This window comes from Rissa tridactyla, chromosome 15 (genome assembly GCF_028500815.1).
Source record: "Rissa tridactyla isolate bRisTri1 chromosome 15, bRisTri1.patW.cur.20221130, whole genome shotgun sequence".
Classification (NCBI taxonomy): domain Eukaryota; kingdom Metazoa; phylum Chordata; class Aves; order Charadriiformes; family Laridae; genus Rissa; species Rissa tridactyla.
The window spans coordinates 14,573,147-14,598,648 of NC_071480.1; the positions used below are offsets into that span (position 1 = coordinate 14,573,147).

General features: G+C 36.4%; 1 protein-coding gene across 7 annotated transcripts in view; it reads right to left on the minus strand.

Annotated features, from left to right (window-relative positions):
* The window catches only part of CEP112 (centrosomal protein 112), a 171,584-nt gene that overhangs the window by 120,323 nt on the left and 25,759 nt on the right, over window positions 1-25,502 (minus strand). For all 7 annotated transcript variants that reach the window (XM_054221303.1, XM_054221301.1, XM_054221308.1 and 4 more), the window contains 9 exons: window positions 16,220-16,306; window positions 14,215-14,314; window positions 12,922-13,040; window positions 10,598-10,741; window positions 7,679-7,833; window positions 7,216-7,345; window positions 6,144-6,236; window positions 5,276-5,335; window positions 1,044-1,123 (listed from right to left, as the gene is read on the minus strand). In XM_054221303.1, the coding sequence (XP_054077278.1) occupies window positions 1,044-1,123; window positions 5,276-5,335; window positions 6,144-6,236; window positions 7,216-7,345; window positions 7,679-7,833; window positions 10,598-10,741; window positions 12,922-13,040; window positions 14,215-14,314; window positions 16,220-16,306 (968 nt within the window). The remainder of the gene's footprint in view (window positions 1-1,043; window positions 1,124-5,275; window positions 5,336-6,143; window positions 6,237-7,215; window positions 7,346-7,678; window positions 7,834-10,597; window positions 10,742-12,921; window positions 13,041-14,214; window positions 14,315-16,219; window positions 16,307-25,502) is intronic.

A 25,502-nucleotide genomic window follows, 5' to 3' on the forward strand; every position in this document is an offset into this window, starting at 1 on the left:
AGTCAGTGTAAAGAATTTAAAGATTAAAAGCTAGAGTTTTTATTAATGCCTGCATTGATTTAAGATAGTCTCTATTGATGCCAAATAACTAAGAGATTACAGAAATAAAGGAATACCGACTTCAGCCCTCTGACTTTTATTGAATAGAAGTATCTACACAATGCCTCTATCAGCCCAGATAAGAGACATTGTAATATTTAACTGAATAGTTTTAGCAAATAACTTCTGGTTTGTTTCCAAATAATCTGCTTTCCCTAGAAATTATTTCCATAACTTTGAATTTAAACTGCATAAACATATGGAAATAACATTTTACATAACAAAAAATGGAAGCAGCATAACAAGATGCAGTCTTGTCATATGTGCATCTGCTCCATGTAAACCACTCCCCCACTCAGAAAACATCAAACTTATTGCATCCCGATTAGGTTTTTAATGTACAAGGTCAGCAAAAAAGCTGTTCCAAGTTAGTTAATGAAAAGTGTCTTCCGTTTGCTGCAGACCATTTCTCCGAGCCTTAGCTACATGTGAAAAAGAAGTATTCACACAAAAGAAGTGTGGTATGAAAGAGAAAAAAGCCACATTAAAGTTGCAATTTGTGGGTATTAAAATAAAATTTTAAAAAAATCACAACAGTAAATCAAGTTAAAATATAATTTAAATAAATACACCTTTCGAATTTATCTTTTCCTCTAAAATGGTCCAAAGCAACTAGTCTTCAGTTTGGATTATTTGCCTACTACGGATCTACCCTACATTGAAGCCGGTTTCATTTATTTGGCAGGGCACAACCCGCTGGCATCAGTCACTTCAGTTCGGTTTTACTCCTGCCACTTGAAAGTCAACAAATTTGGGCAGCTTGGTTCTTGCTCTACTTTTTCAATTTTTATGTCTGACTAGAACCCTGCGGATGCAGCTTTACAACCGGAAGATAACTCAGACAAATTATAGGAAGGCAGTTAGATGAGACAAAGCATAAGTTTATTTAATAAATTGGACTAAAACATCGGGGATGGCTCAGCAATTATTCCATATTCACTTACTTCAAAGTCTCTTCCATTTTGCGAATTTTCTTTAGAGCATCCTCTCTTTCTTTATCAAGATCATTCCGGATGCCATGAATCTACCATTTGAAGGAAAAGAATACCATAATTTTAGCTAAAACAAAGTCTGATTAAAAAAAGGTATTTTAAATTATAAATACTATTTATTTTGCGTATTCCTTTTGCACTGACGTAGACAACCATCTATATATTTCTAAAATTACATCAAATGCAAGAATAAGGATTAAGAGAGGTGAAGTGTGAGAATAGAGCAAATAGAGCTATTTTTCTTCTCAAAGCGAGAATAAAGAAATATCACCAATTACATAAAAAGAAACTAGATTTTCTTTGGATAAATACAGGAAAGCATATAGAAATCTGCCTAAAATAATGACACGTATTCTCTACGGTGCAGAGTTCCTACTTACCAATTTGTGAACACACAATCAAAGTGAACTACTTTTTATCAATTCTTACAATAAAAATACCAAACATAATGACAGTAAATAACCTTACTTTAGAATAATACATACGCAAACATTACCCAGCTGCGGGTAGATTACTCCTAAGAAAAGTAAGACTTTGAGGAAAAGTGGTTTGCTTCTAATGAAGTCCTGACCCACTGAAATCAAACCAGAGTGGTTGAATCATTATGTAAAACTTTGTTTTTTCTGTTTTGCATCCAGACATTAAAAATGCCATTTGGAAATGCAAGGGTATGGCACTCTTGTATAAGTGTACAACTAACAAACCCACAAAAAGCACGCAGACACCCCTAAAATGACAGCTAATGATTATTATTCCATAGTAAACTGTGACCAAGTGCTGCTTATAATTCCGAGGGAATCCAGAAGAGTAAGTCACCTGGCAGTCCTATGGATGTGGCAAGAAATCAATCCTAGCGTGACCCAAAGCCTCTGCACCCTCGCAGAAGAGAGAAGAGCTGCTGCCATCATCTCCCTGTCTCTTCCCCATCACCTCTTCCCTAGGTCAACGTTAGCTTCTCCATGCAACTGCCATTACACCAGCCAATACCTACCCACACGGACAAGATCCACGTGCATACGGAACTGAGATAAACACACCTCTTACGTAGATACCATACCCTAAAGATATTCAGAGTTACAAAAAACTGAAGCCCTCTAATTCACCTCTAAATACTTGTATTTTTCCCAGTGCATTTCAGTTACAATTTAAATTTGAAATACTATTTTAATTCCTATTAGTATTTAACCAGTGCAGAATGAAAATGCCAGCTTTCAAGACCTCACAAGGAACATATCCTAGCAATCTGAGAAATTGCTTCTGTCCCTGTAAAGTAATATATTCGCAAAAAACATTGACCGAAACCTGACTCCCCATCGCGGTTTAACCCCAGCCAGCGACTCAGACCACGCAGCCACTCACTCACTCCTCCCCTGTGCCCCAGAAAGGCAGGGAGAAGAGGGAGAAAAGGAGGGTGGGAAAAAAAAAAAAACAACACGTGGGTTGAGAAAAAGGTAGTTTAATAAAAGAGTAATGGAAGACAAAAATAATAATAATGGTAAAAGAATACACAAAGTGAAGTGATGCAACACAAGTTGCTCTCACCACCCCACTGTCATCCTGAGCAGCGACCGCAGATCCCAGCCCTCCGGCCAACCCCCGTTTGTTCGCTGCGCATGGTGTCTGTGGTACGGAATATGCCCTTGGCCAGCTCATCCTGTCCCTGCTCCCTCTCAGCCTCTATGGGAAGCTGCAAAAGTCCTTGACTCACTATAACCATGACTTAGCAACAACTAAACGATATGTGCTATCAACATTCTTCTCATACTAAACCCAAAACACAGCAGCTACTAGGAAGAACAGTAACGCTACCCCCGCTGAAACCAGGACACTCCCACTTCCTAAATTCACTAACCAGGAATAGACATTTTTATGAAAAATTCTTCTCTCTGGTACTTCTGGATCAAGAGAGGAAATCAGCTTCAGAATTTGGCAACCTCCCAGGCATGGTCCAAACCATGGGCTTTCATAATATTGTTTGCCAAAAGCAGATTAAGTACAAGAGCTCGTTTTGCTTTTGTTTGCTCAAGTAACTATGCGTCAATGTGACCTACTAACCATGCTTTTCCTTGCTGGATGGGGAACACGGGAAATCCTTTAGTCACCTACAATCATTTGCAATGTTACATGCTATTAAGTCACTACAATAAAGAAAAATGTATTTTAATAAGTGTATAGTCTGAAGCACAAGAGTACAGTCCAATGAAAAAACAAATCTAGAGATTCTCTACTGTAAGCGGTTCCACATAGGTGTTCGCTACATGGAAGTCCAAATACTTGGTTTGAAAGAGTCTCCAAACTGATGGGTTGTCTCTCAGAGAGTAAAGAAGGTATTGTCAAACCTGGTAAAGTTATATATATTTAGCAGCTGGCTCAAGAATGGCTCTCAGGAATAACCTGTCACTGTTCTTATGTTTAGCTGAATGTTTGGAAAACAAGCAGCAGATTATTTATAAAACAAGGTGTTTCCTTTGCTTGTAAAACCATTTAGCCTAACTGGTTCCTGATTCAGCAGATAAGTGCATTTAGTCAAACAGTGACATTTCGGGTTACTACCTATTATTTGTTTGATGTTTAAATATCCTAGCAGGCAATAGCCACTGTAGACTAATAAAGATTATTAGATAATGGGTGGGTTCTTAAGTGAACAGATTGCACCAGAGACTTCATGATTCCTTTACTTGAAGGCAGGCTTGGTTTAGTATTTTATGAGCCAATCCATACTATTTTACGGATTTATATCCATAGACTGTTTACCTGTATTTTTCTCCTCCCTTCTCAAAGATTTGATTTCAAAAACACAGTAACACCAAAATTTATGAAAGGCAAACTGATGTAAAGTTACCTCTTAAAAAAAAGGGTCTACTTTCTTGTTCACTGATAGAGTTAACAACTTCAGTGTCTGCGCTTACTGGTGTGGAGGGACTGCTGACACGCTCTCAGCCCACGCTAAGGAGCGCTCTCCCAAACGATCCTCAAACTTCATTCAAGATTCACACAGCCCAGGCACCGCTGCGGAAATGTAATACGGGTGCATCCACCTCACTGCCCAGAATCGTAAAGTTTAACAGTGTGGATGTGAGCCTTTTGAAGGCATTTGGGCTTGGTGCCTGCAAACACTACCAGCAACATTTAGTCTGTAGTTATCTGCAGAGGAAGCGATGTATTGCAATAAAGCAATGTCCACTACACTTCAATAGCTAGAAGATATGCAAATTATGCCAATATATTTTTATTTTGACCTGCAATATTATTCCAACCCTAAGCTTTTCTTGAGGCCAACATTCATAAAAACCATGACTTGTCTAAAAAGACAAACGTAGGCTAGGATTAGACCAAAACATATATTGGAATGAAAAAGTATTTGACTTCAAGGCAGCAAAAGGCACTAACTCAAACCAAAAACTCACTACAATTCACGTTGCAAATGCTTTTACCAAGTGACAAGTAGCTATGATCACAATTCATTATTTTATGTTATAAATTTGGAACATTTGGAAATGACATGTTTGAATAACACATTCTTTCAATTAAATAGGCATCGAATGCACCCTCTTACTAAACACTGCGTGAGTTGAACATATAATGTCACTAAAATGGAAGTTTAATTGGAAACCTATTGATGTTTGAAGTCTAAAAGAGTAGACAGTATTTGCAAAGTGCTTTAAGATGAAGTGGTTTTGATGAAAATTACATTTTTTAATTTAAGCTTCTGAGGTAAAAACAACGTATGTTGACAATACCTAGAGAACACACTCAAATCATGGAGAAGTATGGAATAAAGATATATTGGGGAAAAAGAAGTATGGAAGAACATACGAACACTGACAACAGGTCAGGCTAAGTTCGATGCAGTTCATTATCTTTTCTCTCACAGCAGTTAACATCAGATGCCAACAAAAGCAGCGCATACAAACAGGACAGGCTTACAGTGGCACTCTTTGGTAACGCTCTCCCCGCCTCCATCATTCGGCAACAGGTACCCAGAATGAGAGGCGATACCTCTGTACTTTAATAGCTGTACTTAAAATCTTCCTTGAAGTTGGCCAATTATTTTTCCAATCCATGACAAATGCTTGAATTCCAAAATTTACTTATTTGGGGATTTCAGGATTTAAACCGTTAGCTTCTGCCCATCACAAAATTGGAAATGTGCATAAGATGTTATATTGTCCTGAAAACATTACCTGTTTTTCATATACACGCTCCAGGTGAAGTTTGTCCTGTTGAAGCTTGTATTCTTGATCCTGCAAAGGAAGAGATGTGTATTCTAAATAAACAAATGCATTTTTCTTTCATTTAAAGCAGTCATTAAACACACATACATTTACTATTTTATAGAACGGTCCCTAAAAATTAAAAATCCACTTTATATCATCATTAAAAATTTTTTTGACATACAAAAAACATTCAACCAACAGCAAAAATATCCACCCATAAAAAAAACCTATCTCAAAAGTCATGTTTTCTAAAGAGAAACAGCAACTCGTTCTCCTGAGCTATTAAAATGCCATTCTGTACTACAGCAACTGTGAAATGAAAGACAGAGGAGGAAAAGGAGGTGCCAAAACACAAACAGGATTGGTACATGACACGGATGTGGAACTCACCCTCCTGAGACGGGAGGATTAAATTTAAATATCTATGGGATGACAGAATATTGAACTGAACTGTTAAATAGGAACAAAAATAAAACCAATTTTGAAACTGACTTATAAAATGTTTACAGTTTAGGAAACAAATTATATTTGTAATTCTTTGACGTCCTTCTCTATAATCCATAGATGCACAATTGTACTGTTTTAACATGTGAATTACAATAAGCTGTCAAAAAGTTCCTGTGAACTCTGCTTTTAGCCATAAAGTGATTTCTTTTAGTCATACTTTTTAAATTAACCTTTAAGCATAAGGCGACACTTGATAAATTTCTATGAAAAAAATACATACAAGGATGCATGTTATATATAAGTGCATTTTAGTACGGCTCTAAACGTTCAAATCACTGGAAAACGCAAAAAGGGCTGGTCGTTCTTGAGTAAGAAACACAGGGCTCACCCTCAGCTCTTGCTGTCTTTGACGTTCTAAATCTTCTAACTGTTGTTTTAATAGAGACACACTATGCTGCAATTCTTCAATCGCATCAGCTGCCTGTAGGGATTTAACAGAAAAAGGAATTTTTGTGCTTTATTCCTCATTAACTCTACAGATACGTCTTTTGTGTTTTTAAATTTATTTCCCAAAGGTGCCTGGAATTTGGAGAAAATTACTAACTTAAGGAAAAAAAAAAACCAACACCTTCAGATACATCACTTCTGTCCATCTGGTGAACTTAGAAATGTAAACAAAACCACAGAAAAATAACTGCTCATAAAAAAAAACTTGGTACTAACAATTGAAAGAAAGAAAAATACCTTGTAAATTGAGTGAAGTATCATCAGAGTTCCTAGAACTCCAGAAAATAAATGCAAAAGACCCCATTTGTCCTATAGCTCTAAGGCTTAGTAGATGGTATTTAAAACATGAGCCTTTTCTACAATTATTTACCTTGAAAATTATATTAAATGTATACTATATATCTACCTATGCAATTGGTAGATATCAACCTGATAGATGCTTTTACAGACACAACCCAGAATGACTACATTTTGGGTGGAATGTAAGCTTGCAGAATTTAAAAATTATTTCTTAAAACGCATAAATTTTTAACATAATGTTCCACATTAAGAGTCCTGCAAGACAGTTTATTTCTGGAAAAAAAATATTTTCCCTCATTGAGGAGGTCTTACAAAAACATTAAGTCTTTAAGTGTGCTGAGGTCCTCTGGTATCTGGAATTTTTAAAAAAGCACAAACAAAATCAGCATATTAATTGTGCCTTACCTGAATCAGCTATGGAATACCACCTGTATGTACACGTACACACCAGAATTATCAGCCAACTTCAGATGACTTCTCAGTCAAATTTGGAAATTAAAAATAAAGTCACAATTTTTTTTAAAACTTCCGCACATGAATAACTTAGGGAACTGAACAGTTCCTTGGATTCATTCCTAAGCATTATATTTATATTGAGGAGACCACTTAAAGAATAAACAACATTTTAATGTTTATTATATGTGGAAGCATACCTTTGCTGCAGAGAGAGCATGTTCCTGTTTTATAAAATTTACATCAACATCAAATTTACTTTGTAGTTGCTGGATGTTCTCCTCGTATTCCTGTATAATACGGTCCTTGTCTTTCTGAAGTAAGCCGTGCCTACAAGTAGTAAGCAAACAGAATATGGAAATTGCTTTCATGTTTTGGCATCTTACCCGCTCAGTATCAATTCTGCAGAGTATGCGAGTCTGCCGGTACCATGTGCTCATTGTAACAGAATGAAATGCTTATAAATAATGGAAAGATAACATACTCCTTAGGAGGGGCGTTTGGGTCAATTCCAAAATGAGTTTTACATCAATTAATACATTTTTGTGACAATTTTCTAATGCCGATTACCATTCACTGAGTTCTTGAAATAGAACGAATAATGTTTGCTTTTAGAAAGTCCATATTCTTCAATGTTAGAAACAGCAATCGCTATTTAATTACCTTGCTTTCACTTCCTGAAGTTCAGTGCACACCGCCTGGTAACGTTGTTCTGCATCAGTCTTTTCTTGAGATAATTTTTGACGCTGTAAATTACTATTTTCAGCCTCAACAGTCAACTGCTGGACACGAGCCTCCAGTTTTTTGACCGTCTGGTTCTAAAAGAATGGGTCATTGTTGAGAAAACACCAGAATAAATTAGGGTATACCCCTGTTGTTATGCAGTAGCCTAGAGCAACAAGATTCTTTGGTGGTCCAGCGGCACAAGAGTTACAATAGCAAAGCTGTCATCAATCATGACAGTAAATTCTATGTTGCATATAAAAAAAAGAAATAAGTAAATCTTCAAAATATGGATGTCTACTTCCCCCCCCAAAGTAACATGTCTTCTCCCCTAAGCAAAACAATATGTGCAATTGATTTCTAAACTACAAATGTTTTAAAATGAGAGAGACAACAGATATTTCTATGGAAAACTGTAATGGATGATAATACACATAAAGCATTTTTAGACCTTCCATTAACCAAAAAGTATCATCTTATCACTAGCAATGCATACAACCTGCATGTGGGAAAGAGTATTTGAAGAAAAAAACCTACATATACATAAAAACATTTTACTGATCATTATGGTGAGGAGCAGCTATAAAAGTCAGCTATAAAACATGTTAAACTATAGAGCATCCAGTGAAATCTGTAGCTCTTTCATGCCAAAATATTCTTCTGAGTACTTTTAAGACCATCATATGTTTACAGACATAAATATATATATATATCAAATTTCTAAACTAAACCAAAGAGCAATGCACTTAGGTTGCTAAAGAATTACAGATTTTAAACAACTGCCTTTTATGAGCACACTTTGGCAAAACCACATCCGAGGATGTAAACAATGAGATAGAGTAATATCTGCTACAGATCTGGAGGATCTAAGAACAAGGTTATAATAGAAATGCTACACTAACAGTCTGAATGCTATCTAGGTGCGTTTCAAATCAATTATCAACTATTAACTAAATAATTCATCAATCATCTTGAACAGCAAGTATGTCGTCTCCATCTTCTTACTGGAAAACGGAGGCACACAGAGAAGGAAAGTGTTATACGCAGGGAGAACAGCAAACCCATATCAGGCCTGAGAGTGCACTCCCCAGGTCTCTGCTGCTACACCTTTCCCTAATCCACTTCTCCATATCTCCATATCGCTTAATTACAGCGATTTCCTTTCAACAAATAACAAGCATCTATCAAAAGTTGTGTCTTTTTCCCAGAACTTCATCTCCTAATGGAAACAATTTTAAAAGCGAGCAGAATGAGACCAGGCAGGTAGCACACGACTACTCTACTATTTCCCATTCTTCCTTATATTTATGTTAATTTGCACAGAAATGAGAGAAGAATTCCTCAGGAGCCTGGAGTCAAAAAATAAGACACAGCTGTCCTTCCAGGATATACGTATCATAGTTATTTTTGTATTAACGAAGGTCCAAAGATGAGAGAAATGGAACAGTATTTTCACCCTCTGTTACAGTAAAATAAAATTCCAACTTCAGGCATCTCAAGTCAGTGCCCCAACCGTCGCAGAATTCTTACGTGGGCCTGGAGCAATGCGAGAACCGCACACAGCCAGAATGCTCACCCCGACTTCGCCAATTGCCTTGAGATATTTCATGAACGCGGCACAGCAAACTTCTCCATCAGTGCAAAGCTAGCTGCACACTATGGGGTCTTCTCTGGGGGGGGGGGTTGTTTGGGTTGGGTTTTTTGGTTTGGCTTGTTTGTTTGTTATTAAAGAACAACAAAAAAGAAAGAGGGAAAAAAAAAAAAAAAAAGAGTCGTACCTAACATATCACAAAATATCATAATTCCTCTCTGGCCCCCCACCCCTCAGGGAGGTTAATACTTGTTCTATGGTATTAGTTAAATTGTTCAGCCAGCTTCACTTGCTAACAGCAACGCCATTCTTGACAACGTGAAACGCTGAACAAGAAAACTCTGAAATACCAACAAAAAATAACAAAAATCAGGAGAGAGAAAGAAAAAGAAAGAGAAAAAAAGACAACTAATTTCCAGTGACAGTCTAGTCTTTCATCTTAAGCCCTGCCTTGAACTCTACCTTGTTTAATTATTAAATCAGAAGCTGCTCAGCAAGATCTGTCTACTTTTGATGGTTCTTAAATTCAATCTTGCTGACAGACTGTGTCCATTTTTCTCTGTATTTACTGTTACCTATGACATGATCTGAATGCTAATTTTTAAATTCAACATTCATTAATAAAGGAATAAATTTTGCTTGACATTGTCTTTTTAGTCATTCAATTTTCTTTATACCTCATCCTGATAAAAAGTACAGGATGCTTTCTTGAGGATACTTGTTAATGTTTTGCTCTTTACATCATTTATATAGCAGGCTCAAAATCCAGATTATACAAGCTTACGTGTTTCTAATTATTCTAGGTAAGAAATACAATAAATTGGAATGATACAATTATTACTTTAAAAATCCTTTTATTTGATCTTTAATCTAACAGAAGCATTTGATCATTTGAAGAGGATGTGGGTAAGAAGTCGTGTGCATCTGTGAAAATAGAGGTACTACATAAATCCCTTTCTACAGTGTACAAACCTATAGAGGCAAAAGTTCTGCTAACTTGAATCAAAACCAGCGAGGAATCCTAGAAACAGTCCTTCGCCACAAATATATATTGAAGGGCTGAACTTCAGTGAATTTTATCCAGGGGGAAAACCCCTTGGTTGGACTGGCTGCCAGGACACTCTTCTCTCCCAAGACAGAACAACGGCATTGCACTATCAAAAACATGTCTCAGTTCAACAGTATTTATGTACGCTTTTGCACAAATGCATGACATTTGAATACCGCACAAGACGCTTGCTCTCATGACGTATTTACAAAAAACTTACAGTAGACTTTATCTGTTCCAAATAATCTTCCTCCATTTTGCCAAGACGCGCATTGGTGTCCTCAAGCAGTTCCTGCATATCTTCCGTGTGCTTCTTCCGAATATTGAACTTCTCCTTCTCCATCTCAGCCACAGCATTGTGAAGCTGCATCACAAAAATGTTACCGAATAATAAATGGCATAGAAAACTAGCATTTATAAGTATTATATTATTATAGTATATAAACAGAACAACAAGCACAGGCCACGCTTCTGTCCTCTATAATAAAACTATATCATTGTCTCACTAAATAGGTCTACTGTGACTCTGGAAAGTGGTAATTTAGAAGTAGAAGTGTTTTCCCCTCTTTTACTCTTCTGATTCTCTCCCCCACCCCAGCTGGGGGGAGTGAGTGAACGGCTGGGGTTAAACCATGACAAGAAGTCATTTAAAAATGTACAGAGGGCACAACTTATCTGTACAGAACACTAAAACACATACAAATTTTTGCCATTCTCGCTATTCTATTTGTTTACATCTTTAACTGAACACCCGTGACCGTTGCACAAAATTAATGAATTTCTATCAGAGAAGCACTAATACTCTCTCCAGACACTTACACTGCCAGTTTATCTGCCTCTCAGTTTGTAAGAAGCTGGAGAGCCTTGACTATCTGCTTGTCTAATAAAAGGATTATTTGTGTCATTGCTAACCCTAGATTTATATTCTAAAGGCCAGTGACCTCCCTTTCTAGTTAAGGGGCCTCAAAACTAAATTTTCCATCTATACAATAGTAAAGAATAATGCCATGTCAAATTAGCATACAAAACATGTACGGCGCATTGGTTGTATAACAGCTATTATGTACTTCTCAAGTTTCTAACAAATCCATTTCATGGCTGACAGAGAAAGCTACAATATATAAAATAAAAGCATCATTCTAAACACACTGCTAAAATCAGGTTAATTTGCAAAGCATAGATTCTTCTCTCCAACATACAGTCTAGCAAAATCATGGAGGTGTCTGTGAATCTGGACCATTATCTAACAAACAGACTTCAACAGCGTGCAGGAACTTAACATAAAATTTTTCATCCAAAAGATAAGAACGCTAATAAGTTATTATTATAAGTATCATGTATATACTGTGGTGTTCAGAAGATTTGCTAAATTTGTGATACTTTTAAAAATAAACTGGGAAAATAAACAAATCAATATTTAACCTCCAGGTATCTAAGATATAACTAAAACCAGGAATTCTGGGAGCGTCTCTACCTCCTGTACAACAGACTATAGTAAGGTTTGTGTTATTGTCAGCAACACCTATTCAAACGACCTGCACGTGTTCAAAGGAAAAAATACACAGACCTAACAGGATAGAAAGTTATAAAAATATTGCACTATTAACTTCTACTATATTTCCATCATACTTCCCGTTATCCACTTTTTTCCATAAAATACATGCTCCTATTTCACTTCTATAATCTCATTAAGTTAAAATTAATATTAGCATTTTTAATTTGCCTTCTTGTTTGCACACTGGCATCACTGATGACAATTAGAGCTGTAGGAACAGCTCTTGCTAGGTAACTGCAAAACGTGGGCTGACCTCGGGCTGAAAATAATGCTTCTCTAAAACAAAATAAAAAACCCCACCTAACACTGAAACCTCAAGGTCTTAAGCACAAAGGACAAGATTTATGATTTATCTCTTACAAGACAAGAATTAAAACCAACATCACTTCCAGATGCAGGGCTGCAAAAAAATTAAATTAATCAGCGTACATCATCTATGAAGGGAGGTGGTTTTGCCCTTTTTGTGACCCTCCCTCTCCTGAGAGGGGTAAGCAAGAGAAATACTGACAATAATCTGGGCAAAGGTGAAGCTGTCTTGCAACAAACATGCTTTTCTCTCTGCTTTGCTGCTGTCTTGAGTCTAACAATAAATAAAAATACATTGAAGAATTCATGACTCAATGCAAAAATAATAGTTCAAAGGAATCACCGTGGCAGCAGGTAGCAGCAGGTTTACCAAGATTAAAATTCCATGTCAGGTCAACCAGAAATAAACACTTCCCTAATACACCCAGAGACTTGCCGAGGGGGGCGGATGAACCCCGGGAAGGGAGCGACCAGCTGGGAGGGGGCAGGTACGGGGGGTGCGGGTGTGCGAGCACCAGCAAAGAGAGTCTTGCAAGATTATTCCAGAAAAAAATTAAATCAGCATAAGAAAATACCACTAAAAGTAACATATTCCTTACATTTTTTTTTTTTAAGTGACAAAATGTATTATCCGAGATATACACTGTAGGAGTCTTTCAAAGAGAGCAAGTATTAGTCATTACCCTTTTCTCCCACTCATTGTTCAAAGAGTCATTGCTTTGCTCACACATCTTCTTTAACTCCACGATCTGCTTCTCTTTTGCTTCTCTGACGACTTGTGACTCACGAACAAGGGTCTGAACTGTCAAAAATGGGAAAATAAACAACCATTCAAGAGATACCTTCGGGATTTTTCAGTGTTAGCAATGCACACAATCCAATTACATCAGTTTTCCAATTGACCTGGCTTTCTGATGGTTTTTAGCTTAACGCACTTAGATTCTGTCTCACTAAAATATTACGAGGTGTCCTCTCTTCTCTACTTTATTTACAAAATATTTCATAGTGAGTTTTCCTTACTCAAGCAGTAAATATACGTCAACAAAATTCTGCACAACCTAAAGAAAACGCATAAGAAAACGCATATTGAACCTGATTTTATGTGCGTCCTTAGGAGAAAAGGTTCTCGTGAAGACTGAATGCTCAAGATACAAAACGAAATTAAGGTCCCCAACTTAAACTGTAAATGATTCTGTCAAGAATTCACAGTCTGACAAATTTTGTGACAAATAAAGCAGGTAGAAATTCACTTTTCAAAAGCGACTGATGATTTTCACTATCTGGCAAGAGTGTAGGTGACGCTAACACAACCCGTTACAGCTGAGCGCGACCACCAGCCCGCCAACAGAAGCACCAGATCCCTGGCTGGAATTTACTTTCCCAAGGAGCAGGAAACAATATACATGGAACTCTCTCCCTTTTTGTACGTAGATTACCAAACTTGTGTGTTATTTTACGTTGTGGTTTAGTCCATAGTGTAAATGGACTCCAAGGAATTCTAAAAGAAACTAACATTCAGAAACTGCTGACAAGCCGTGTTCAGGCCAAGTTTTGTACTTAAGACATATTTAAGACGACTACCCGTGTTTGAAATCTCTTGCCGCAATAGTCCTAAATAATACATTGTGGTTTGACTAAAATGTACCGAATGTATAAATAAATTAACCTTGAGCCAGAGATTTGAAAAAGTTTGAAATAAGTGGTCAAAATACTTCAGTATCATCAAAGAAACATTTTTTGGTGACGCTCATAAAACCTGTAAGTATTAAATAGAACAAGATCACGCTGCCTCTTGGAAAATTTGGTTTGGAAACTGTACAGCAACAACTACTGGACGAGCCTCTAAAAATCTAAAGGCGAAAATCAGGTCAAGACCTGCAAAGGAAGCGTAAAGGAACACATAAGCCCATAGCCACGAGAAGGATGCAGTGCAGTACCACCAAGCAGAAAACAACAGCCGTGAATATAAAAATCACCTTTTTTCTCCAGTTTCTTAATTGCCTCCTCAGCTTCATTTTGTTTGTTTTTGTAGAGGGACTTCAATGCCTCTATTTCATCATTCTTTCTATCCAAAATCTGTAGAGAAAATTCACAATACTTTAACAAAAGTCCAAAACCCCCAAACTACCATTGGCGCACAAAATAATATACACCGGTCTCCATCAAAGGAGCTGCCTTCAAGAAGTGCTTAGGTCATGCAGGACTAAGCGATTAAATCTAAGTAATTTTCACAGGTAAGACTGACAAATCATAAACGAAGGATTGATTTAGATAAATGTAGACAGTAGATTAAAAAGGAGTTTCATGTTTTAGGAGGGTCTTTTTGTTTTCTTTTAAACAGGCAAATCCAACATTGCTTGTGTTGAGTTTGGAAGTTTCATGGTGCTACTACCGCAAATAGAAAGGATTTGTTTCCCTTCTCATATTTATGTTGCCTAATACTATTTAAAAGCATCTAAAATTCTGCACAGGTTTAAGACAGACTTAAATACTTCGTGAACTTCATTACGCTCTTTTGTACTTCACCAATTGCAATTCTTTGCACATATTCCAGAAACAATGGGTTGGATAGAGCGAGTACATGAGGTGTAACTACATTCACATTTCTGTGCGTGCTGATTTTGGAAAAAAATGCTCGAATATTTGCACACTTTGAGATAGTATTTTAATTTAAACTTCGTGTTTAAGATAAACATTAAAGTTACAGAAATTTTATAACAGTGCCCCAAATCTCTCATCAAGCCGAAGCTTTCATCTTAAAACAATATTACTCCATCTGCATTAAACGGTTTGCGTCTTTAAAGATTAATATGACACTATTTAACCTTTTCTAAAATATTCAACATTATTAAACAACTTCAAAAGACGGAATTCTAACATCAGTCAGAAAAGGATGACAACTCAGGGATGAGAAAGCATTTGACTATTCCTTATTCTCACAAAGCTGTTTCCTTTAGACTCTCAGCTTTGCTAACTAGTTCTGCGGGCAGACTTTGAGAACAGATCAGCCAAACATGCACCTGACCAAATATTAACATCCTTTCAGGAGGCTTTGATGCGTCGTGGTGTTGTGTCAACGAACTTCCTCCAAGACTGTGACTCAGCCTTAGGAAACAAAAGCCAGAGGTGCTCAGTAACGCAAAGCTTACACGAGGATAAGCCATGACGATCCTGACGCTGAGCGTTTAACTCCCATTACACTCCTGGGATCAGAGAGCTCCAGAAGGCACTTAGGACCTCGCAGACTTCGACCCCACATGTTTAAAACACGGTATTAAAAGTAACAGTGTGGTCTTTGACAGTCTTTTTGTAATCTTTCCAAAAGTGGTGTTATGCAACACAATAAAGACAAATCCAACTTAACCCAAAGGAAGTATATCTGGTGTCATTTTATTGCTGTGAAGAATTAAAAGCCACATATAGCTTTAACAAGGCAATAACATAAATAACAAAGTGTTTATTGACCAGCCAGTGCTTTAAGATACAGTGTCAAAACAGAGACGCGAGAACCAGCGCTACTGTCGTATTAGTAGGAACATGTGTGATATACTTGCAGATTTTCCTACCGTTTTCTTGCATTTTGTCCATGAAAATTTGTTTTAAGTATATTTGCTCACATTTTTCTATAACAGGAGTGCTTCCTCTCTAAAAGAAAAATCCCCAGATTATGATTTCATCAGCATGTGAATCCACAGAAGCTGTTAGGTGGGTAAAATAGCTTGTCTTGTTCAAATAAACAAATCATTTTGTATTTTCATCTGCTTTCTGCAAGTGTTTTTCCGTTCCTAAGTTTTTCATCATAGAATATTCTGCATTCCTATCAGCTTCTACAAACCGTTACCTACAATCTTACTTTAAAGGAATATTAACTGCAATCATGAAGAAGTTAAAGTACAACTGCAAATTATTTATTTTAATCAGACTCTATTATTTTGCTTTATATACCGTCTTTGGAAAAACAAAAATACAAACACTTCTTACCTTTTGAACATCAGTATCATGCTTCTGCTGTAACTTAAGTTTTTCTTCATGAAATTTACCTTCTGCTATTTTCATTTTCATGTCCAGCTTTAAAAGCAAAATAAAACACATACATAACTTACTTAAAGAATAAATTACACTAATGACCTTTGTATAACTTTTAAATTATTCATTTATGTCTTTGAGAAGGCAATGGGAAGACAATAGCAAATAATTGCTACAAAAAAATCTATATTCAGTTTGTCAGTATTTTCATATTTGTTTCATAAAACTGTTACAAAAGAACTCAACCAAAAATATTTATTTAGAAAATGAATTTGTAAGATGTTTTAGTTGGCAATAAAAACAAGCGCTACTGCCCAGAAAAAGCTATCATCCTTTATTTAAATAAACACTTAAGAAAGAAACTTTTAATATTCCTGTTAATATACCAAATATGGTAAACTCGCTTTTATTCTTTAGGCAGGTGTTACATTTACACAAAGAATGTCCTTTAGTCCAGATGCATGTTTATTTTTGTTTGTTTTCTATTATTCAGAGATTTCACATTATAAACACGTTTCCTTTTAAAGCTTACTTATAATGGGATTAAGGATATTGCTGCCGAATTTGATTGCTAAAATACATTTCCTGCTTCAGCTTGTGTTTGTTCAAAGTAGCATACTTGAACCCCTCCGACACAATAGCACATTCCACTCCTTATAGTCCCAGGTTTTCATCTTGAAAATATTTTTAAGTCTCTTGCGTAGTTTCACTACGACATTAAAAACTGTCTTCAGGACTCTGCAAATATGAAAGGTATTTTGTGTTTCTTAGAGTTTTCTAAAAAACAGAAGTGACCCCTCGAGTTCAGATTCAGGCTATTCCTCTTCTACATTTAAACACTTCCACTGTTCAGAAAGCAAAGCAGACAGAAACGTTGCCCCAGAGCGACAGATCCAAATGACCTCCCCCTCACTTCAGAAAGGGATGACCAAAATCCTTGGAGTGAGAGTACAAACATCTCACCAGAAGACGTCTTTTAGCATTCTGTTGGCAACAGAAACATTTCTGTTTGGCTTTTGGATGCTCGAAGAGCCCGTGGTGCTGAGATCCACCCAGCTTGGAGCTGGACACGGGACTCCCACCACCATCTAGTTATTTTCAGTTCTCAGATTTTTGTTTAGCTCAACTAAGAACGTGACTTCTAACCCTCTCAACTGAGAAACGCTAAAGCAACAACAAGCATTATTCATTCCGCATTTATTTTTATTCCTTTGACTTATCAAAAGTAGTTATTCAGGCGTGAATCTTTATCTAACATATACAAACAATAAACACACTGCAAATTATTAATTTCTTTTATATGATTACTTTGTATTATATATTTCTGTTTATTGTGACTTGAAAACATCACTATGTTATTGTGACTTGAAAGCGTGAGCTACAAAAATTTACGTCAAGTCAAAAAGGCAATTTTAGGAATAAATTCCTTACCCTGAGGGCAGTGAGCCCCTGGCCCAGGTTGCCCAGAGAAGCTGTGGCTGCCCCATCCCTGGAGGGGTTCAAGGCCAGGTTGGATGGGGCTTGGAGCAACCTGGGCTGGGGGGAGGTGTCCCTGCCCAGGGCAGGGGGTGCCACTGGGTGGCCTTTAAGGTCCCATCCCACATGAACCATTCTATGATAAGACTCCTCAAGAACTAAAAACAGAAGAAACAAGAGCAGCAAATCCTTTCAGTTTCCAGACTCCACATCCACTGATACCCAAAGTATATGTCTGCTTATTACACCACTTCCCAAGGCTAAATAGGAACATAGTCTTATGCAAATTAGGGGGGGGAGTTACATTGACAATTAATCCAAAGAAAATAGATATTCTCAGCTGTCAGTCATCTCTTTTATCATCCAAAAATAAGCATCATGATAAACATGCATGTTATATTCATAAAATATACACATATGTATATATGAAAAGAAATATATGCATATATCCCTCCAAAGTAGTGACATTATAGAAGAAAATCTTAGTGCTACGTGATAAATAATTGTTGACTTAAAAAAAAGAGCACAGTAATCCGCTTCCAGATAGACAGTTTGTGAATATTTCATAAGTAAATATGAGGTCTTGTAATAACACAAATACTAGAAACTAAACATGAAAGAGGCTCCAATCTACTTGAATTCCATTAAAAGCTTATGAATTACTGATGTATAGCTATTGCACTTGCATAGCTATTAAACCCGCACAAACACGTTACATTTAAAAATCATTAATAAAGTGAGAATGTCGTGGCTGATGTAAATCAGTCCTTAGTGGTTTGCATCAGCTGAGATCTGGTCCACTTTTTACTATTCTGGAAGTTGAAAAACCATAAAAATAAGTCAAATTCTAAAATTTGTCTTGTATTAAATATGGATATATATTTTTCTAGCGATGGTGATTGTTCTAAGCCACGTGGCTGTTTTCCCCCAGGTTGACAGCAGAAATTCCTGTACTTGAGGTTGGCACCCCCTCCTTGTCATTAATCTTCCACTTAACACCGTTCCTGCACTTGCACTAGTTCTCATCAATTTTAGTACATTAATACATTGCACTGCTTCCAGTAGAACAGGTCTCCCCTAAACTTTCCCCAATTTTTGGGACTACTTTCCAAACAGGGTTGACAGCTTTGCCTTAAGAGAGCTAGTTGCAGTCAAACAACAAATTTGAAAAATGCGCCCAAGATACAGAATTCAGCTCTTAACGAAGGCAAGCACTGTAATAACAAAGTGTTACTTTTTCTTTGAATACTAAAAAAAAAAAATAAATTTTTTTTTTAAATTTCTCACTTGAAAAATCCCGAAGACCAACTTCTCATCAGTTGAGGGCTGAAAAGGTGATACCTTCACCTCAAGGTCCCTGATTTCTATAAGCTCACACTGAAATTCTGAAGTTTCAGCACTCCAGACGTTTTCCTACCCTGTCTGCTTTGTCCACAACTTACGTCAGTTTGCATTTGAAATTCAATAGTTGATGGGCGCGTGGAGTTTCCAGAAAACCAAAAAAAAAAAAAAAAAAAGAGGAAAGCTGTATTTGTAATGAATAACTGATAAAAAATAAAATAAAAAGTCTCCAACAATATTTAAATTTTATAATGGTCCATAGTTCCAAGACACATACATATCTTCATCACAACTTCTGAAAGTGTTAATTTGAGCATTTGCTGTAAAAATAAAACATATTAGTTTAAAAATCCTACACTCACGACTTTTTTCTGTGGAAAACTGCTGGAACAGCCAGAAAGCATAATGACAACAAAACAGTGCTCTATAGCAAAGCCCAGAGTACTGCTTTCATTTATAAATCTGCTTTTTGACCCACCCTTGTGTAAGGCAGACTTCCATCTCACTGCATGCATAGATAAAAAAACCCGAGTCACGTAAGCACATTTTAAGAAGTGATCTCACTGAGGCTGGGGTTGAAGCAGCTCATCCCTTCTCAACTGAGAGTGAAACTTCTCCCCTTCCATTTCAACGTTTAAACACACTAGCAAATACTAATTTCAATAAAGGAGTATCTTGCAAATTGAAACCATACCAAACTGAGTCAACCACATATCTGTAGTTACCGAATGTCAAACCTCATTTGCAAAGTTAGTCTCAGTTTCCTGGGGAGCAGCGCTTTGTGCTACTCTCCTGTAAAGTGTCCTTTGCGCTTCAGCTTTACTTTATTAAACACATACTGAGAAACAAAATAACCCAGAACCGTATCAAAGACCTTTGTAAGTTTTAGAGAAAACAGGTAAAAACAACTTAGAAAAGTCATTCACCTTGTTAGGAGCAATTAACTGTGCTCGTGCTCATCAGTTCTAATACCTTTTATTACTGGTTAATAGGCAGCAGAGAACATGAAATTTATGGCATATTATCATTCAGACAAAAAAAAGCGCATAGATATTTAGCTATAGCTGAGAAATTTGCAACTATGTATGAAATGCAGCCATCGCTGTTGCCTGAACATCATTCCTTTGGATTTCTGTCATTGTTTATTCTCCTTACAAAGAGTATGAGGCAATTAAACCCTAAGGCCATGTAAACATTACTGATGTCAAACATCTGTGCTGTCCCTGTTATTTAGAGCCACGGAGGGTGGTATCAACAGAACTGCTTTTATGTGCCTAGTCACACTTTCTTCCTGATTTAAAAAAACAAAACACCACCAAAACCAGCAGTTACCTGAGAATAGGGTTTCATCGTATCACTGTCCTGTACTTTCGTAGCACAGGTTAGGTGCTATAAAAATTTAAATAATAACTGTCAAACTTAAACCAATAGAGTCTAATTTGCAACTGTCATAAATCTTTGGCAAAAAAAGAAAAGGTAATATGTCAGTTTTTCATGACAGAAGAGAAACATTCATCTTGTCACCATTTACAAAAATTTGTAGAAATATTTAAATACCTGATTTACAAGTAAATCAGTAAGTAGACTAATAAAATTAATCTGAGGCTGTAGTTCGGAGATAGCTTTGAACTACTGATCACTGTTCACTTGTCTTTATTACAGGGATCACCCTTAGGCCAGAGGTGGCATCTTGAAGGTTTAACATCGATTGGAGATTTTTTTTTTTGGATATTTGACAAAACAGTACTTGTTTGCTTGCCAGATTTTTTCCAAGTCCATGAATATATGGGGGAGGGAGGGAGGAAGCGAGGAAGAGGGAGGAGGATGTAAACAATAAATGAGAACTTCAAAGTAAGAACTAACAATGTAGAACAATGACTTGTATATCTTACAATATACGACAAAACTTATTTGTCTTGGTGTTATGCAGCTGCTAAAAGAAATCAGCACACGATACAAAGCTTTGATATTTTCATAGAAGAAAAAGGTTTCTTAAAAAGAAGAAAAAAAAAAAAACAAACAACAAAACCACAAACCAAAACCAACAAACAACTAGAACTTTCTACCCAACCGTGTTTACTCAATTTTCACATCCAGGGTTAAAAAAATAAATATTGATAATTTATACAGTGTTTTCAACTACGTAGGCAGGCCGAGGAAGGAGATACTGTACTTGCAAAACATTTGAGATTTATTATATATAAAGACATGCTGTCTTCAGACAAAAGTAATTTGGAACAGTGTATCTCACATCACAATTACCAAGCTATCTTATTTCATTGTGTTATCTCCTTATCTTACATTGTACCCTCAAAAGTTGTTAAGAGTAGCTTTGAGGTATATTAATACTTATAACATTTAGAGCAACTTAAGAGGCAGAATAAGCGGCTAAATATCTAGAAGAAAAATTATTTGTACAGAAATTTCTGCAATAAATATAAAATACAATCGTAGTGGATCTAATCTTCCATTTTCTCCTGAAGAAAACTTGCGCTGAGTCTACAGTATGTGGAAAAAATACTGTTCTTTCCCAGCTTCATTGCATTCAGATGTCTGTAACCAGCACACTTGTCACGATATATAACTTAGTATTGCAGTTTATATTTAATAAGCCGCTTCTAGCCCCTCGCTCAAATAATTCTGAAGATCAATATCTACTCTTGAAGTGTTTTTAGCTGAAGAGAGTTGCACTATAGTATGAAAAGCAAGTGGGAAGGGTAAAAGGTGTAAGATGTATACAGAAATACACCTCATGTTTAACACACTGATGAGTGCGGTGATCACGTTCCCTTCTCATAACAGCCATGAGTTGGAAAAATCTTCACAATTAGAACAGGCAGAGTGCGTTAGGAGAGACGACTCGCTGATGGTCTGGGTCTACACCAAAGTGAAATGTGAGTATCATGGCCAAAACATCGAATATGACCAACAGGTCTTAAAAGCGCAAACAGATTTGATTTCCTTGGTATTCAAGGAGCACAGTGGGCAGGAGAATGGGGATGGTGGTGTGTACTTTTGCACCTAGCTGTTTTCACTTGATTGAAATTTCCGAGGCTCTATCAGACTTTAAGAACAAATCCTATAAATTAAAGGAAGTCATAAGTAATACTTTTCCTAGTGGAACATTACACACAACAAAAGCAGGTTTTCCATCTGGGATTCACATTAATGTTGGGCTTTTTTCTTATGTTTGTGTGTGGTGGTTTGGGCCGGATTGGCCACTGAGAGGAGTGACGATGTAACACAGAAATTTTCCAAAAATAAAATAAATTTATAACTATGCTTTGAAACGGCAGATACATTAACCACTCCAAATTCTGCATTGAATATCATTAATATTTTTATCCGATGCAATGCCTAAGGTGAAACAAGTGCCTTGTAAAGTCTCTGTTGCAAAGAGCTTAGAGTCTGGGCAAACCAGAGACAGACTGAAAGAAAAGAAGTATCAAACAAGTGAAAGATGCAAGCCAGAAATTAGAGTGTAAAAAGACCCTTTACAAACATGGCATTTTGCCCAGATTCAAAGGTCCCTCCACAAAAGTCTGTGTTTATGATCTGGACTATATTATTTGACCTAACAAACATTTATACTTCTCTCCACATATCTAACCTTCTTTGTATCTTTACTCTTTAAAAACACTACAGCCGCTACTTCCAGTTGTAGTATTTTTACAGTGTACTCTTTGAAAAGAAACTAGATATTCATTTAAGTAAAAAATTAATATGACCGCCCTATTTTTACAGCCACTAAAAATGAAAAGCTTTGTCCTAAATTAAATTATACCAGCTTTCCCTCGTCAAGAAAAGTCTGACTTTCTAAATGACAACATTAATACCCATTTGCTGTATACTGAAAAATAATTGAATGGACAATCGTTCTTATTCATATGTAAATGTCATTAGTCTCTTTCAAGAGACAACAATGTATTTTTCATAGATTTCCAAGTTGGGGGTGGTGGGAATAGGGAGAAAAGCATACAGCTTTGTATCCCAACAACTGTAATAATGTGAAATGGTATTTTTACTCAACTGGATGTTTTATACAGCTAATAAACATAACATGCATATCAGCACTACAGCACATCGTATTACTTAACAGCGTAATTCAGAGTGCAAGCGTCCCACTTCCATACGTAACAAATATGTCAGCCGCTTGTAGTAGAGACTCTGACATCAGTAAGTACCAAAAAAAGTTCTAAATATGTTTAGGAATTGTGAAAACTCATACATGGTAATAACTTATTAGATGCAATTTCATAAAAGACAGCTCAAAAATGCAACACACTGCATCTTCCATTGCCAGCACTGAAAACAACCCAGCTGAACCTTGTGAACATGCAGAAATCATCCTGACTTCAAAGGGAGTCCGTAAAATCTGAATGCCATAAAATAGTAGATACTACTTGAAAACTTCATATAATTCTGCATAGTGCCAAGTCCAGTGAAGTAGATGAGTCTGCATACACTGAGTCGACATCGCTTACTTTCTTCCCCAGTGTTATTCCTTATTTTTAATAGTTTGTATTTCAGCAGGTACTGAACTTTTTACACTCATTTCAGGATCTCCTACAGCAGTCATTAAAATTGTACTTTTACCTTTATTCACATGTAGCAAGAAGAGTGTATAGTACCCACTTTTTCTAGTCATTGTCTTTTCTCCCTTAAAAACCAGGATCTACGCATGTAAAGAAATAAAATATCAAACTCTTTTTTTTTTTTTTTTTTTTTTTTAAGGGAGAGACACTTTGAGGTAGAGATTAATCATGCACCAAAAGATTAATTCCCAGCTGCTTGGCAACCATCTGGACATTCTACTGGTTAAAACACTAGTTTGAATTGCTAACCTACCTCTTTGATCTTTCTCAATGTCTCCAGCCCATATGTGCAATAATTAAAGACATAGTTCACAAACTATTGCAAAAAAAATAAATAAATAACTGTACACGTACGTATATATCTCCATGACCAGACCAATTAGTATTAGGAATTATAAATCACAAGTCAGTTTATGAAAACATGTCTCATCCTGACATACGCTGTATGTCTCACACCAGTCTAGCAATAAAATAAGGTTTGGGTTTTATTGCGTTACATTCTGAAGAGTTATCAAAGGGAGACAGGATGCGATTTCCTCATGCGGAAGACAATGGACAACTTGCATATGTTCTTAGGAACAAGACATTAATCAGCCAGGAATCATGTTAACAGAAGTCAAGATTGCTGCGTTTTTAAACATGAACTAACAGATTACTGTTCAGAATGATTACTGGGTGGTGAGAATCAGTTTACAACTGAATTCTCAATATAAATCTGACACTGCATTCAAAATAGACGCCGGGTTTGTGGATAAAGGAGACAATTCAAACGAACCAGAGAATTTTCAACGTCGCAATACACATTTCTTGGAATAATTTTAAGGGGAATTAAACAGTATTTTCAGAGCCAAGTTGTCACAAGAAAAAAGCTACAGAAAAGTAAAAATCAAGATGAAAGCAATAATTATGTCTTATCTGCCTTTTTGCATTTTCTTGCCCTTTCTTATGGGCCATGCTTCTGTTAACAGAATTCAACATGCATTCCCATATTTTAACAAGAATATTCACCAGAATTAAAAACCTTAACAATTTTTACCCCTTGGAAAACAGCAAGACGTTTATGAGCAGACGTTGACTTGGACAGTTCTGGATGAACAGGACAACAAAAGAAGGGGAAGAATGAAGAAAGAGAAGTGGAAGTAAAGAACAGAAGGATCAGAAAAAAAAAATTCCAACACACGAAACTCCAGTTATTGTAAGATTCAAGCTTTGGGCCCACCTATGGATGCCTTTGCAACTCAAATGCTTTCAGAAAGTCCATCAATAACATTCTCCTCCTATTATTAATAGATACCTCTCAGCTCAAAAAGCATAAACAAGACCACCAGCACCATTACATGCTTAAGTAGGTTCCTTTAGCCATATTCAGCTCTCCCAATTCCATGCACGCATGTATCTGCATCCGTCTGCCAAGTAGATTTAAACTCTAGAGACGTACATACACATGAGCACACAAACACTTTTATTTCATTATAACAGACAAGAGAAATATACTGATATATTTTGTTACCATTCTTGGAAGACAGGAACAAATTATCTATTTCAATGAGGAAAAAATATCAAATCCATGATGTAGCTAAAAGTACAATAATGTTAATTGTACATTGGTAAAAGCTCAGTTTAATTACAAGAGTCCTTCTTTTAGGATACTGTCTCTATATTAGTTTTACTTATTGCTTTTAATTTGGCATGCATGAAACGTGATTCATGTATTTAAATACTCTGCTAGAGAACAGAACAATTAAGAGGAAGAAATCAAAACCAAACGGACAATGCTCACTGATCACCATCTCCTCCTAACTGCAGGGACACATGTTTTTATCTTC